Raw genomic sequence first — 15,954 nt, 5'->3', positions numbered from 1 at the left:
TAAAATAGCTAAATAAATCTTTAATATTTCTAATTGCAAATGTACATAAATTGCACAGCCACATCATGTCTTCGAACACCAACAACTTTCTCTGTACATTATTACATAGTTTAAAAGACGCTGAAGGAGGTTCAGCAAACACTTCCACTGCTCTTGGTTTTGTTCTGGGTTTGTTTTTGTTTTTTTTTTAAACATACTTACAAAAAAAGGGTTTCATTTCTTTTTTTGTTTTGTTTTGTTTTCTTTATGAGAGGGATATAAAACATAGCGGCTGCTTATCAGGAACAAGGATCAGGCTAAGCAGATAGAGAGAGAGGTATATCTTAAGACACAGTGATGTATGAGAGAGGAATATGTGACCATGGAGACTGCACTTTGGGGTACCGGTAATCGATGCAGAACCACGTAAAAATTTACAGCGATGTCACAGCTCACGTTGCCTGTGAAAGTTGATTGGTGAGACTGAAACCCTCTTCCAGTGCACGCGTGTGTTAGGAGTATTGTGTAGCGTCCTCTCGGACCAGATTTGGTTTGGAAAGCCTGTGCTCGGCATGTTCTTGATAGGTTTACGTCTTTCCCTCCTCACCCCAGCCCAGCCGGCCTCCACGCCGGCACCCGGCCAAAAGGCAGGACGACAGCTCGGCCACGGGCACGGCGGGTACGCTTGGCTGACGCGCGAGGTCAGGCCGTTGGTACGGACATAAGTTGTGTGTCCAGTGCTGCACTTTCTCATGGGGCACATGGACCAGTCCTAGATCCTGGCAGAATGGGACCCCGCTTAGCTTGTGGCAGCTTAAGGACACTAGGCACCCAAGTGACATGTCTGTAGGCTTGATCTGCGGGCGGTGGCCTGGGATACAAGCCCCAAGGGACAGGGTTGCAGCACAATGGAGAGGATGGGAGAGGCCTGGCAGATGGGCTGCAGGGAGCTCCCCCCACCCCGGGGACCACGGCAGGGGTGCTGCCAGGCTCAGGCTGCTTCGTGGGGCAAAGCCAGTGGCTGAGAGGGAGACGGGCTCGGGGGAATGGACGATGCGACTGTCCTTTGGGCACAGCACTGCGGCATGGGGGCTGCCTGTCAACGGGCATCCCCACCTCTGCTTCTCCGGCCTGACATCCCCGTTAGGGCTTGCAGCGTGTCCACACGCCTCAACCGTGTCAGAGCTGCGCTCAGCCATGGCGGCACAGACCGCAGGCTGCTTCTTGCTGCCTGCCTCCAGAGGAACTCAGTGATGGGATAAGGCCGCTGGCCCCTCTCCCTGACAAAACAAAGCGAGTCCTTGTGGCTTAGATTTTAAAGGAGGGAATTGGTTGTGAGCAGATGCTGTGATGCTTCGCTGGGCCCCAGCACATCCAGTCTCTTTGCAAAATTCCCAGGGAGGCTGCCAGCCTGTGGCTCCCTGCACAGCCACGTGTGTCCAGCATCACATGCAAACTTGTACAGGTAAGTCCAAAAACCAGGGGGAGGGAAGGGGGGTATGACTGGCAGTACAAGCAGGTGCTGTAAAAACACCCCTTCCCCCTGTCTGAAGGTAAGACTACAGCCCAACTGCAGAGTTCCCTGCTCTCTTTTAGGTGGAGCCTAAAATTTCTGTGCAACATGGAAGTCACTGCTGGGAGCAGCTGTTCCCAAAACGGTTGGACTACAGGGACCGGGTTAGCCCCGGGTCTTTGGGCTCAGAGCCTGTCCTGTCTGCTCTTATTAGACCAGAAAGTGGCCCTGACCCCACAGCCTCCCTCGTGCTTTCGCTAATCCCCAAAAAGCAGCCCTGGGCCCTGGAGATGGACCAGCCCCCGAATCCTGGAGCCAGATGAGGCTCTTCCCCCACCAGCCGGCCAAGATCTCAGATCTGGGTCCAAACTGGCTGGGCTGAGTCTACTGCTGGCGTAAACAGCAGTACAATACAGTCAAGGCCCTGCGCCTACGAGCAGCACGTACCTGTACACGGCTGGTAGGTAAAGCGGGCACGCGGCTGGCAAATGCCCAGCGCGGTCACAGGGGCATCGCCAGGCTGGCATCACGCTCCGCGCTGCATGTGCTCCCTGGTGCCCGCAGAGCCTGAGCGCCAGTGTGAAGCGTGCAGGTCGTGGGGTAGCTGGGGTCGCGCTCTGCTACTACGTGCACCTCCCCAAACTGGCTCCAGGATGATAGGACCCCTGTGAGATGCGGGGCTTGGCCAGATCGCTGTGGGGCACAGCCAGAGGCATGCACCCCGTGCCTGGGCATGGCGAACACGTGTGCTTTGGAGCAACAGTAGACTTTGGCTAGAAGCAAAGCCTCGGTGAGCAGCACTTAGGGCTTTGAGGTGGGTGGTTTCAGGCCTGGATCCAAGCATTGCTGGGGGGAGGTGGTTTCTTTGCTAGAGAGAGATTTCCTCCGGCCTGGGAAGGGGGCACACTGTACTGGCTCAAGAAACTAAACAGCTTCAGCAGCAGGTGCTGGGTTTGGCCCTCCTGCAGGGCTAAGGGCTCATCTGGAAGGCCTGATGGATGGCTTTCTGCTTTCCAAAAAAGCAACGCTGGGCTCTAATTTGTGAAGCCTGATGTTACCCAGGAATTAACCTAGTCACTAAGAAGCCAGGGGAGCAGTGCCTGGGCTTGTAAGGGAACCATGGGATAAGAGGACCTGTATTAGCTTCAGCACCAGGCTATTGTTTTGTGGCTTTTGCATCCTCTCCACCCCGCCTTAATTCTTACAGACCACACTCCTTTTGCAGCCAAAAAGTTTCCATGTATGAATGGAAACCAGTTCCTGCCTCCACCCCCTGCTAGCATTGTCATCCTTGCATCCTATTTGTCGAGAGAGAGAGCTTCCATCTCACAGAGGATGAATATTTCAGTACTGGAAAAAAAAATAGCCAGGTTTAAAAAATACATCTCAGGGCAACAGCTGTTTAAAGTCATCTTTTTGCAGGGTTCGTGGAAGTTATTTGACACCGAGACAATGGTGGATAAAAGTGCACATACCAAATTGTTCACAGGACCCTGTATGGTGCTAACGTGTGTGGGTCTTTCTCCGCAGTAATTCTGAATGTCAGTTTTGTGAGCTTCTCCAAAGCCATCTGTGCTAATGCTCCAATATGCAGTGGTGACCTTACTTGGCATAAATATTTAGTTATTACTTTCCTCTGAGGAGTTTCTTTTTTTATGTTGGCGCCAAGCTGTGAATTTAAATCAGGAGATGGGCCGGCATTCCTGATGTGTGCAGACCTCTGCGCGCAGCCATGTTGTTCAGGTATCCAAGGACTGGAGCTGCCACGGGTGCAGCCACCTCTGGCCCGGGCCAGGGTTTCCAGGGGATAGAGAAGCTCTTTTGGAAAAAAAGAAGCTTTAGGCTTTAAAACAATTGCTTCTGACATAATTCTTTTTTTTTTTTTTTTTTTATGAGCCTGAGAGTTGCAGGACAGCATGGAAACACAGGTTTTGAGTGGCAAACTGCAGCTGCTAGCACGAAGTAGGAACTGTGAAGCTGGAGGTGGTAGCTACGCTAGGCAGAATTCAGTGAGTGTCCTAGTCCCTTCTGACTGTACATTTAAACATGGCACTGGGGGATCAGGACAAGCATAGAGTAAGCATATTACGCGCTTGGTGGAGGAGAGGCAGATGTCCTGTACACTGTACATCACATGTCTCAGTGAAATCATCTCTCTGGGTCTCAGTAGGAAAGACCTGCTCTGAGACCGGGATTCACAAAAGAACTAACTTAAAAAAAAAAAAGAAAAAAAAAAAAAAAAAAAAAAAAAAAAAAAAAAAAAAAAAAAGAACAACAACGAACCTGCAATGGCAGCAGGTCGGTGGCATAATCCCCCGTTAAGGAGGTGACCCCTCCGCTGAGCAACGCGCATCTGCATGTGCCGAATCTGCTTGTTTCAGCAGTTAGGAAAGTCTAATCCTGGCTTATGTCTGCACAGTGCTTCCTGACATGGGGGTTTGCGGTGGCTGCTGCGGTTCCTTATGACCATGTTTTACATTCTTCGAGGCGGGGAATTTCCATGCAGTGCTCACTCCCAATTTAAAGAGGACAGTATTCCAGAAAATGGGCTGATTTTTTTTCTAATGCATACTGTGAAAGAAAAGAAATACAATTACCAATCTTTATGGTTCTTCAGGGTTCTTGTTTTCTGTTTGTTTTTTTTTCCTCCTGAATTATTAGCACAAATGTTTGCACAGAACAGACATCCCCACAAATAACCCTTTCCTCTTCCAAACCAGCAGCCACATCCTATGCAAACGGGTTCCTGCTTCCCCTGAGTCCTACGGGGGCTCTTTGCATGAGCGGTTTGCGGGTGGCCCTTTGCTCACAACCCTGCAGCTCAGGACCTTGGGGAGGTGAGCCAGGGAGGGGTTTACCCCCTCGCAGGAAGCCTAGCGGGATGCTGCTCCCTTGCAGTGCAGGCCATTCCCCTCCATGCTTCATGCAGGTGGTTTTAAAGGAAAGGGAGAGGAGACGCTGCACCTAGAGAACCCCCTCCCCAGGAGCCCTGGCTGCTCCCCAGGAGCCCTGGCTGCCCCACAGCTGCAGGCCAGGCCTCCCTGCCTTTGCCTGGCTTGCAATGGGTGGTGCAAGGAGACGGCAACGGGAAGGACCCGCGGTCCAGCTGCCAGGCAGCCCCCTTAGGTGTGATGCACGTGGGCTGAGCCTGGGAGCACCTGGAAAGGACTCTGCGCCACCTCGTCACGCTCTAAGGCACCTCGAAGTGCTCTCTCCGGCTCGCCTGCCCTCTGCCTCTCCAGGTAGGCAGCTTCCAGAGACATTCGGGCTTTCTGCAAACACTAGTTCTCGTAGGTGGAGGTTTTGCCATCTGCTGCGCACTAACTGACGGGAGTGGGGCTCAGCACTTTTCCCAACCAGCCGCTAGCTTTCCCACCAGCAACCTACCTATTTAACACACTTTAACTAGCCTGATTGGGGCCAGGTGCCTGGCGCAGGCTTGGCCCCAGGCCCTTTTATTTCGCTTACTGGAATGACCAGGCCTTTATTACTTGCCGGGAAGAACTGTGAGGCGTGTCCTTTGGGCAGTTTGAGAAGGAAAAGGTTACTTTGCTTAAACATTAAACACTGACTTAAATCCAACAGTGACAGCAATTCGCAAATATACGGGGATTTCCTTATGCCACACATTTCACACAGCTCGGTCTCGCCGTCCCCTCGGTGCGCCGGCGTTGCGACTCCCGCAGAGGATCAGTCAAGTGCGCCGTCCGCAGCAAGGAGCTGGTGTCTTGGAGGGGGGGCGAGCAGCGGTTCCCAGACGCGCGGCAGCTCGCGCCCGCTGCTGCGCGGTCTCTCCGGCCAGGCCTCCTCTCCTGCAGCAGCGCCCGCCGCGGTCAGCAATTGCTGCTGTTTCTGAATTCTCCGTTCTCTGTAATCTGCAATTTAGTTGGGTTTGTGGGGGAGATCCCGTTACGTGTCTGCATGCTGTACCTCTCTTTCAGCTGAGTAAGGGCACTCATTAACCGTGCGTTGGCCGCATCCAGTGAAGCAATGCGTTTCTCCTGCGAGCAAACAGAAAGAGGGGAGCTTTCAGTGCAAACGCCGGCACCCGCTGCTTCCCTGCCACTACGCGTCTTGGCAGAGGGGGGCAAAGCCGCGGCCTGGTTCGGGTGTAGCCCCAGGCACCGGTTCAATGGGAGACTGAGCGAATGGGGCCAGTTCAGGCCAAACACATCTCCTCCCTGCACTAGTGTGACAAGACATCAGTGCCAGCACTAAACACGTGGCCGCGGGGACTGACGCTGAGCTTCTAACTGGGGAGCCCCGTCTCCGGCCCTGCTCTCTAGACACCTGCAGGCTCAGGTACTGGCTCCTGCCATTGCTACAGTGCCACTGGGATTCGCACGAGCCACCCGAAGGCTGCCTGTAGCACAGAGCCATCCTCCATCCCCCTAATTCTGTGGTGAGCCAAGGGCCGTCAGCCCCCGGCATGGGAGGACTGCAGACCCCTCCAGCCTCTGCCCATGTCCTGAAAAGCGGTCTGTAGCAACGCTGACTCCTGCAGTTAAGTTGGCTTGTTTTGTTGGGTGCACCTTGTGACGGCCGGGCGTCCCCTGGCCGGGTGACAGACCGTGGAGCGGGCAGTGGCAGTGAAAACCTTGCCTGCAGGCTTCAGCGCCAGCCTGGAAGAGGGAGCTCAGTGCCACTAAATGATCTGTCAGGTGCGTCTGTCCCATCGTGACCCTTGATGGAGACCGAGCAGCCGTGGTGGCCAGGCTACTGCAGGGCCTCGCTGGGGCTGCCAAGCTCCTTGCTTGCTCAACAGACTGCCCAGGGCCCTCCTAGGGTTGGTGGGTTCCTCTCCCGGCCCCTAAAGCCCCATGGGGTCTCGTTCAGTATGTGCTAGCTGACCCCAAACCAAACAGATAAAGCCATTTCTACCGTTCTTCCACTGTGCAGTAAGCCACCAAGCAGTCGTGACTCCCCCAAAGCGCAGCAGTCACGGCAAGGACACGATGTGTGCTCCGAAACCCAGTTCTTCCCCTTGCATGCAAATGGCAGCACCAAACTGTTCTTTTTTTCCTTGCAAGTAGCTCATTAAAAGAAACTCGGCCTCCTCCCAGGGCAACGGGGGTGCTAGGTGCCTGGCTCTCACCGACTTTAGGAGCCTACGAAGGTATGACAAGGACTCGTAGCTGGCACTGCAGCACTGGCCCTGTTTACCACAGACGGGTTACTTTCCCTTCCTGTCAGGGTCCCTCTCTGCAGAACGAGAATAAAAATCTAGCTCAAGCACATGCTGAGCAGACACCAAAATACTGTTTGTAAAGAGATTCAAATGCCTTATTTCCTGTGCACAGGCCACGTCTGGTTTGCTCTGCAGAGAGCCCAGTAGGTTAGAGACGCGGGGACTCGCTTTGCCAGCACAGCAGACACTCGCCCTTTCCGGGCCGGCTGCTCTCGCCCCCTTGGTTGCCCAGGGGTTCGGACCGTCTTTTAGCCTGCCTCAGTAGGGGTTAACGTTTCACTTGCCAAAGCTGGAGTCCCTCAGCCCCCCACAGCTGGGCCTGTTTTCCGCTTGCGAGTCTCGGGCACCACGTTCAGGGTTCCCGAAGGGTCCCCAAACACCGATGGGGGGCTCAAGGCAGAGTGACACAAGGCTCGGCGGCAATCGCTGTCACTAATCATTACCACTTGTCAAGGCAAGACGGCGATTCTACCTTCAGCCTGACCCAGGGCCGAGCACGGGCCGTGGATCCGTTTCACATCCGCATGCAGCTCGCTAAAACTGCAAGAAAGGTCCCCCGTCGGCCGGGGCCTTGCTGACTTGCATCTTTCCTCCCCGGATTCTGCGGGTCACACCATCGCGTTGACATCCTCCCCCATCTGTCTGAGGCACCCAAAGGCACCTCTGTCAGCAGTCCCGCGGCCACCGCCTGCTCTTTGTGCGCACGGCAGCATCCGCGGTGCCACGGCCAGCCGGAGCAAAGCAAGGCGCTCGCTGCTGGAGGAGCTTGCCTGGAGTTTGGGGGGGCTAAGCAACACGCCTGTGCAGCCTCAGGAACAGCTGACCTGCTGCCCACGTGGCCAGGGAGGAAGCCAGCCCTCACTTCCCTGCTCCGGCTCCAGGACCGAGTCCTGCAGCAGCTAGCACTGCTCTCATACCTCCCTCCCTTGCCCTGCTAGTCTCTCCTGACCCTGATAACCAAGAAGCAGAGGATCTGCCTCCACATCCCCTACCTAAAAAAGCCTCAGCTGCCGAGTGAAGGTTTGCAATACTGAGCAAGGCTAGCACTTGGCTTTGCACGCAGCATCTCTACTGGCACCTCGGTGAGAGAAGAAATACTTGCAGATGCTGACGAAGCACAGACTTGGTCCCGGTCTGGTGTAGCTGGGCCCAGCCCTACTCTCAGACCTTGACCCTAGCCCACCCTACCTCAGCCCACCACAGACGCAGGCAAGCGGCTGGTTTGCAGGCTGCAGCCGACACATCTTTGCCAGCTGTGAGCAAACTCCCTGCTCTGTTCAGACACTGGACATACACGCTGATTTACAAGTGCTGAACAAATCACTCTAGCGATCGCTTCCTTCTTACAGCTCTCTCTGCTGTCCCCTTTTCCATTTGTTGCACAATATGCCCGTCAGGAGTGGCGACTAAGCCACTCGGCTACAACACTGGCACCTGGGCGCACACTTGTCAGGCCAAGGGGACTCTGATCACGGCTTGTGCAGCCTGGGGATGCAGGCCAGATTCAGCCTCCGTTTCTCTGGTTTATGTCCTTCTGCTTGTTCACAGCAGTAAGCAATGATGCACAAGAGGGGCTACACAGCTGGCAACTGAGTGCCGTGTCAGCTAGAGAGCTAACTCCTAACATTTGTGCCTGGGAGAGGAGGCCAGGCCTTGTATTTGCTGCCAACACATGGGAGCCATGGAGCTGCCGTGTAGCTGCCCCGAAGGTGCTTGGGTAAGAGCCCCACACCACCTGATTTTCCCCACAGTCCATTGGAAAGTCTCTGCAGACAGCTGGATCCCACACCCCACCTGCTAAGGGAAACGCCTGCCTTTAGCCTCACCCGGAGCCTTGCCCTTGCATCCATCTCCCTCTGCTCCAGATGTGCACCCACAAAGAGACTCCTAATGGAGAGGGAACATGGAAGAACCATCTGGACCATAGTCTTCCTCTGCACAGGTACCCTAGGGCCACCAATTTTTTGAAGGGTGCCTTGCTACACAGATGGAAGAATTGACCTTTAATGCCTCCTGCGGTTTCTCCTGCAGAGAGATCCATCTGCATCTGCCGCTGGGCTTTGATTATACTAACATCGAGAGTCACGGGCAGCAGTGCCATCTTGTCTGCACACAACGGAGGATCAGGAGATGGGCTTTCAGGACTAATACTCGGTGCTGTTGCTTTGGTGGGTTTAAATCCTATCCCTCTAAGGCTATGGCAATGCTGAGATGCTCCTCTAATCCTCTAGATCCATTTCAGCCTGTGGTGTCGGGGAGTGGGGGGGGGAGCATCACTGCTAACAAGACTGTAATCCTAGCGAGGTCATAAAAACCCCACAGCCGAGCCCCTTTGTACCCGGGGGAACATAAACGCAACCACGTCCCCTGGGCTGCAATGCAGGACACACGCGGAGCCCCTGTCTTCCCCCAGAGCTGGGCAGAAACATCAGCACAAAGCCCAGACTGGGCACATCTCACCTTGTCTGGGCCTGGACAAGCTGGGTTTTCCTGCGTGGGAGGATGTGACGGTGGCTTCAGAGGAGAAACCCAGGAAAGGTGCTGGTGCCCTGAGGGCTGGGACGGGTTTGAGCAGACTGCTGGAGCCTCGGGGAAAACTCAGTTTGCGGGTGACTGCTTCAGGGTGGAGGCTGAACCAGGAGCCACAGAGAAGGGGTCCGCACATGAGCGGGCATCCCTGCTGGGACGCAGGGCTTCGTGCCTGTCATGCCCAGGTCCCTCTTCCACCCTCAGTGGACTCTGTCCCACCCCCCAGATCCCATCCCCTGGTCCCCTGCCTGCCACCTGTCCCTGACACAGGAGATTCAGGCAGGACACCAGGAAAGCCTCCCTGCCGCTGTAGCTGGACTAGCTCACCAAGGGAGGTAGGGATCTCCATCACATGTGGACTGTAACAGCAGGAAGCTGGGTGTAGCTGAATCCTGCCCTTGAGGGGGGTCACGGGCCAACTGACCTCTCATGATCCCTTCCAGTCCCATGCCATCTTTTCCACTCCCCCCTTGCATGTCCCGCTATCCTGTCCCTCTTAGATCTGTTTCCCTTCTGCCCCGCCATTCCCCATCCTTTCCGTCTTTGTTTCACAGCCCTGTGTGAAAGCAAATCCATCATAATGATCAGTGCATCATGCTGAAATCCACCCCGGGGCCAGCTTGAGCACCAGCGTAGCACAGTGCAGCCACAGCCACGGCCTGGGCAGAGCGCTGCCCCTCTGGCTCATACGTGGAAGACGCGTGCCATGGCGTGGTGCTGGGGGCAGCACGTACCTGTGCATCGATAATCTTCTGCTTGGAGTCCACGGCTGCCTGCATTTCTGCATGATCTTTCTTTAGTTCCTCCTCCACCGACATCAATCTGGCAACAGGAGAAAGGCACGAGCTGTCAGCGTCCGTGGGGCAGGCAGCGAGCAGAGTTGCCCGCTGTGGCTTGGGGAGCCCTGGAGGCCGAAACGTCCCCTTTGCACCCAAATCAAGCAAAATCTGGGTGGCAGCAGCACCACTTCCCGCAGCCACCAGCATGCCCTGCACCAGCCTCGGGGGACAGGTCAGCCAGCTCAGGCTCCTTTCCCTCTGGCAGCGTCTGCGATACAGTTGTGGGTCTACCAGAAACCAGGCTCAGCCCCACCAGCTCAAGTCAGGCCCCTCAGCTGTCAGCTGGTACCGGCTTCATCTTACTGTCATCCCAGGCTGGGGTTGAGCTACAAAGCCCTGGCCCCACAGGTAACTGCTGGAGCAGCACAGCACTGGGCTTTGCTCGCCCCCATCTCAGTGCCACGGTGCATGTTAGCACCCGCTAAATGCACTTAAAATGCGAGCAGGAAGACATGTGCCAAGTGCGCTCATGTTGTAAAGCGGGGCTGTTAGTCTGGTACAAGCATCCACCAGCCTCCCGGGGTGAATGGTATATATTACTTCCTTGTTTGCTCCTTGACACCAAAGGAAGCAAATCTCTACCCAGAAAACAGGAGTATGCCAGGCTGAGACAGGGCAGGGGAGGGCCACTGTGCTGCACCTGCCTCCCCAAGGGGGTAGAGCTGCCCAATGCTCTCCTCTGGCATCACAAAGCACCAGAGACCCAGGGGACTTGGACCTGAGCATTTCTGGGCGGGAAAGGACAGGCACAACGGCCTGCCCGGGGAGGCTTGCTAGCAAAAACAAGCAACAGATGCACCCTGCCATTTCAATGCTGCCGTCTCCTGTTCTGCTCTGAACTGGTCAGAGCAACCGATTGCAGGAGTAGAGCTGCTCAAACTCTGCTCCAGTGCTTGGCACCAGGATGCTGGTGTCCGTGTACCTGTGGGCTGGGGACATGCAGAAGGCAGACAGGCTGTTTATGGTGTCATCAGGGAGCTTGCAGGGGACAGCAGTGGTGGGAGGCCCACTAAAAGCTGACTACAAGGACAAGAGCTAGTAGTGTCACTCAGGTTACTGAAAGTGTGCCCGGGCAAACAGTAGAAGACTGTACTGCCATGGCCCCAGGGGAGCTCGGTTGTCTCAGGGGCCCGTCGAGCTTTGAGTACTATTCAATGGACCGTGGGATCTACTGATATCTTTGTCCCACCAGTGGGTGCACAGAGCAGCACCCTGCGAGTCTGCAGCCTGGGAAGCCCAGACAGGCCTGGGAACCAGACCGAGTGGGCTCTGATCCAGTGCTCAGGGCATGCTGCAGCGTCTCTGAAATGCACCCCCGAGCTGGCATGCAGCACGTGTGCTCACACCCTGCCCTGTTTATTTTTTCCTGGCTCCTCAGCTCAGGGCCTGCTGCTCCTCCCTAGACAAGAAAGGTTTTAGGTGCTGCACCGGGGATGGGAGGGCGCAGCGGGAAGCTGCAGGGCGCTGCTCGACCCTCCGTCTCCTCCCCGGGAATCCAGCCGCGTTGCTTGGGAAAGGGCCGTCATGGGTTTGTAGTAAACCACGTCACACGGCACTTCGCAGCTGGCCTCCGCAGAGGGCTGGCTCCACCCTGCCAGCTTACTGCTGCTACCAGCTGAGAGTCATTCCTTCAGCCCAACAGGCCGGTGCTGACGGCGCCTGCACGATAAGGCTTTGTTCAAGAGGGCCCCACTTCAGTGGTGACGCTGGCCCTGAGGGGACCCGGACTCCCAGCCCCAGGAAAGTGGCTGCAGCCATACCCCACCCCGCACACCGGGTTCAGCAGCCCCAAATGAACACTGCCCCCCTGCCCACCCCGTACCTGCTGATGATCCCCTTCATCTGGATCTCTTTATCCTCCTGCTGCCGGCGGAGCCGCTCCTCGCTCTCCTCCAGCCGGGCCTGGTACTCCAGCACCAGCTTCTGCGTCGTCTCCTCCTGGCACTTGAAGCGGCTCTCGTACTCCTCCAGCTTCTTGTTGGAGATGCGGAGCTTGTCCTGCAGCACTACCAGGTCCTGCTGGTACTGCGGCGCCCAGGGAGAGAACACAGGGCACGTTACCCACCGGGCTCTGCCTGGCCGAGGCGCTCCGGCAGCCCCGCCTCGCCTCGCCCCTCTCCTCGCCTTAGACTAGCCGCAAACCCGCTAAGAGCAACCCTGCGTGTCTGCTCGACACCTCCTCCTCTTCCGTCTTCTCCGAGCCGCGCTAGGAGCGGTGCCGCGCTTCCGCGGGGAGGCCGGGTCACTGGCAGGTGCAGAGAATGGATGTTAGAGCAGTGGGATGGCAAAGGTGGGCAGGGGATGGACAGCGCGGGGTTAGACGCGGCCGGGGAGGCGGCACCGGGGGCCCGTGGCTTCATGCACTGGCTCTTCCAGTACGTGGCAATAACTGCGTTACTCTTAGCCTCCGGCGGACACTCCCAGGCACGTTCAACCCAAGCGCTCATCCGGCTGGCAGGCTACCATGCATCGCCTCCCACCGGTTGAAGGCAGGGGGGACTGCACGAGTTGCCGTGGCCTGCGCCCGGGGAACATTTCTGCTCGTCAGCTGTCAAGCGGGCAGATCACTGCGAGCCAGGCTGGGGGAGTGCTCCCATGCTGGCCAGGCTCTGATTTTCCTTCCTGCCGGTGGGATCAGAATTGCCCGGTCTCAGCAGAAGGAGGTCTGGTGCATGAAGCCAAAACCGCGCCCGCTGGGCTGTACAGACACACGGACGTAAGGGGTTTTATCAAGGTAAAGGGCAGCAAAAGACTCACACAACATCAATGAACGGGGTTAGGAAAACAAAGGCTTTTTAAACTCAACAGAATTGCGCTCAGCTGCTGTCGCAGTTCAGCGTTCAGTCGAGCTTGCTTGGATAAAGGAAAACTCCAGTGCATAAATATTCAATGGAAAAAAAAGATTTTAATTTCAAAGAGGTGGGGGCAGGAGGTGGGGGGGACTTCATGAATTGCTTAGAAGTGCACTAACCGCGATAGATTTAGAACAAATAGCACGTGAATGGGAAGCTGCCATTGTGACAAGTTTGCAATATAGAAAAATAGCTCAATTCGAACATCTATTTGCATAAAGGCCGAAGGTTTTCGGTGCTGATATGTGTAAAGCTTTTTGGATACGTGTTATTATTCGCCACAGAAACATGGTTGATTTTACATGGACTTGGTCGAGCGGAGCAGCTGTCCTGCTTGTTTAACCTTAAAAACAAGGCCTGAAGAGCTAGGATTTGCTTTTCGGTCGCTGTGGGCATCACCCGTCTTGGGGAGATGCTCCAACAGAAGCAGGCTTCCTCCAGGTTAATTCCCAGTGTTAAACTTGGGGAGCATCACTGAAACGGTAGCTCTCAACAAGAGGGAAAAGCCAGCCCTGTGCCAACTGGCTCATCACCACATCCAGGCGGCTTCGAAATTTATGACGGGCTTGCTTTTACCGAGCCATAAAAGTGTTAGCATTGCGGCAGGTAGCGAGGGGAGCGACCCATTCGATCCTCCTGCTGGGGTGGAAGACAGGCGTCACAAATCACTGTGGTTTTCCTTTAACAAGGCCTTTGCGGGGGCACGGAGACGACACAGATCGCACATGTGCCCCGGAGGGGCGGGGGAGACGCAGACGCCCGCGCGGCGCACGCGGCCGAGGAAGTCAGACAGAGGAGGGTGGCTTGAACAGGAAAGATTGAATACCTACCCTAGGCTTAAAATAGGAGCAGCGTAAGTGAGCTCAAATGATAGCAGGAGAGGCCTCGGGAGAGCGGGGGAGTCGCTCCTGTCTCTAGAACACTTGTCTCATTCTCGGTTACCATTCAAGGCTTACAGTCATGGGGAGAGAGATTATGCTAATGAAGATCTTTAATGCCAGTGACTGATATGACAAGAAAGTAACAAAGGATGCTGCATGGGAATGAGACACCCCGCTCCGGGGTGGGTTTTGGCAGGGAGTGGGGTTTACGGCAATGCTGCCGGACATCTTAATCCTGCCCTGGTCTGCGGGCGCCGGGTGGGGGGCCCGCAGCACCCAGCCTCTCCGGCCGGCGCGGGGAGCAGAATCCACCTGAGGGGCCCCCTGTTAAAAGTTGAGCCCATTTCACTGGGGAGGATCGCGGGGAGCGGGCGGTTAGTGAGGTGCAGCGGTCAGTGGCATGCAGTCTCTCCTGAGCACGGTGTGGCCTGCCTGCGGATCGGTGCTCGCCGGCGCGGCCTTCCCGCGCGTCGCCCTGCTTCCCTGCCCTGCCGCGGCTCAGCCAGGCCCCCTTCCCTCCACGCGGTGCTAGCTGCTCCGTTACTAACTGCGGAGTCTGCCGGGCTCTCCACTCCCCTCCTGTCACCGCTGACGTGCATCGAGAAGACACACGCTAGGCAACAACCTCTTCCGACGCGCTCTGATCGGACCGGCCGCTGCCGCCCAGCTCTGTCCGTGCAGAAAGAGACCCGGGAGGGAGAAAGGCACCACTAACATGGGTCACGTTCTCCAGGGCAGCCCCACGCTTGTCTTCCTCTGGAAGACGGGAGATTTCTCTTCGGGCCTCCCTGTCCCTGCCGCAGAAAGTCCTGGCACTTGGCTTGCATCGAAGAGCTGACAAGGCAGCCCAGGGAAGGACGCCGCTCCAGAGACAGCAGCAGGTCGGCATGAGGCGACCAGAGCACGGTCCCAGCCGGGGGTCCCGCAGAGGCTGGGGTGAGCCTGGTGCCGGCACAACCCGCTCTGGGGGGGCGAGCCAGGCTGCAGGGAGAGCCGGCTGCAGGGAGAGCTTCTTGCAAAGACCTCCCCACCACCTACTGCAGTGAGCACGGCTGGGCTGGGCGATTGCTGACAGGAGGCCCTGGCTCCGGACGCTGCCCATCCAGAGACTGCTACAGGTGGCATCTTCCTTACCCTGTGCGCGAGACATCTGGACTCCTAACCCCACTCCCTCCACTCCAGCAGGCCTCCCTGCTGCACTCTCCTCGGGCTTGCCTCGCGCTGCCTGCAGCCGTGGCAGCCGACCTCCCTGGATCAGCGTGCTCCCGCTCAGCTTGTGGGCTAATCTCTGAGCTTGGCTCCATGGGCACGAACCTGAAGCCTCATGACCTCCACGGCAGCCGCATCAGACTTGCGCCACTGCAACTGAGACAGGGCTCTGGCCCCAGCCCTTGCAGCAAGCTGACGGCTGCTGCAAGCTCGGAGGTGGCAGCTCTCCCTGGCCCCCCGTGCTCCTAGCAAGCTGGGAGGACCGTGTTTCCTAAAGGAATAAAGCCCAGCTTTGCAGGTCCTCTCCCTGCTGCAGGGGTGAGAGGGAGGGGAGCGGCATGGGGCAGCAACAGGCTCCCGCATGACTTTGCACACTAACTTCACCAGCCCATTCCTGCCCCTTCTCCCCGCGCGGAGCCCCGCCGCGCCCTGTCCCCTGCGGGCGGGCAGCAAGGTGCCCGGAGACCCCGGTCCCTCCGTCAGGAAACTCTCTCTATGGAGACACTTGCTTCCATCCAGTCGGGTTTTACCTTTTCTGCTTGGCTGAGCTCGTGCTTATCCCTGTGCTTGGAATCTGGGTCAATGCTCTCATCTTCTACAAACTGCATATTCAAAAGCCAAGCAGCAGTGCGGTCCAGGGCATTGGGGTTCACAGGAGAAGGGGCCTACAATGAGACATACAACCACGACAGAAGAAAAACGGTAACAAAAATGGACATGAAGCCATAGAGAAGAGAAGAGAGCGAGCGTGCGTGCGGGTTCCCTTCCAGCCGTGGCCCCCGCCGGCGAGGGAAGGGTGCCAGCTCCCCGAGCGGTCTGGGAGCAAGCGTTGTCACGTCCCTCCAGTTGTTTCCACCTGTTCCCAAGGGGCCTTTTCAGGCAAAGCTCCTCCTCGGAAGCCCCCAACCAGCCGTCACTCGCTGTCAAGCCAACAGACCTTTGTGGCTCTGGGGGGGTCTTGCTG

General features: G+C 56.7%; 1 protein-coding gene across 10 annotated transcripts in view; it reads right to left on the bottom strand.

Moving 5' to 3' along the window:
- Positions 1 to 15,954, bottom strand: part of DAB2IP (DAB2 interacting protein) — a 247,409-nt gene continuing 231,455 nt past the window's right edge. For 7 of the 10 annotated variants that reach the window (XM_019540978.1, XM_019540974.1, XM_019540977.1 and 4 more), the window contains 4 exons: positions 15,521 to 15,655; positions 11,871 to 12,073; positions 9,944 to 10,031; positions 4,095 to 5,493 (listed from right to left, as the gene is read on the bottom strand). In XM_019540978.1, the coding sequence (XP_019396523.1) occupies positions 5,326 to 5,493; positions 9,944 to 10,031; positions 11,871 to 12,073; positions 15,521 to 15,655 (594 nt within the window). In that variant the 3' untranslated portion in view covers positions 4,095 to 5,325. Of the gene's footprint in view, positions 3,311 to 3,775; positions 5,494 to 9,943; positions 10,032 to 11,870; positions 12,074 to 15,520; positions 15,656 to 15,954 lie in introns of those variants that run through there. The other 3 variants (XR_002102205.1, XM_019540975.1, XM_019540976.1) reach the window with 3 other exon arrangements.

This window comes from Crocodylus porosus, unplaced genomic scaffold, assembly GCF_001723895.1.
Source record: "Crocodylus porosus isolate Cpor-Errol unplaced genomic scaffold, CroPor_comp1, whole genome shotgun sequence".
NCBI classification, from domain to species: domain Eukaryota; kingdom Metazoa; phylum Chordata; order Crocodylia; family Crocodylidae; genus Crocodylus; species Crocodylus porosus.
This window is presented reverse-complemented; position numbering and strand designations above follow the sequence as displayed.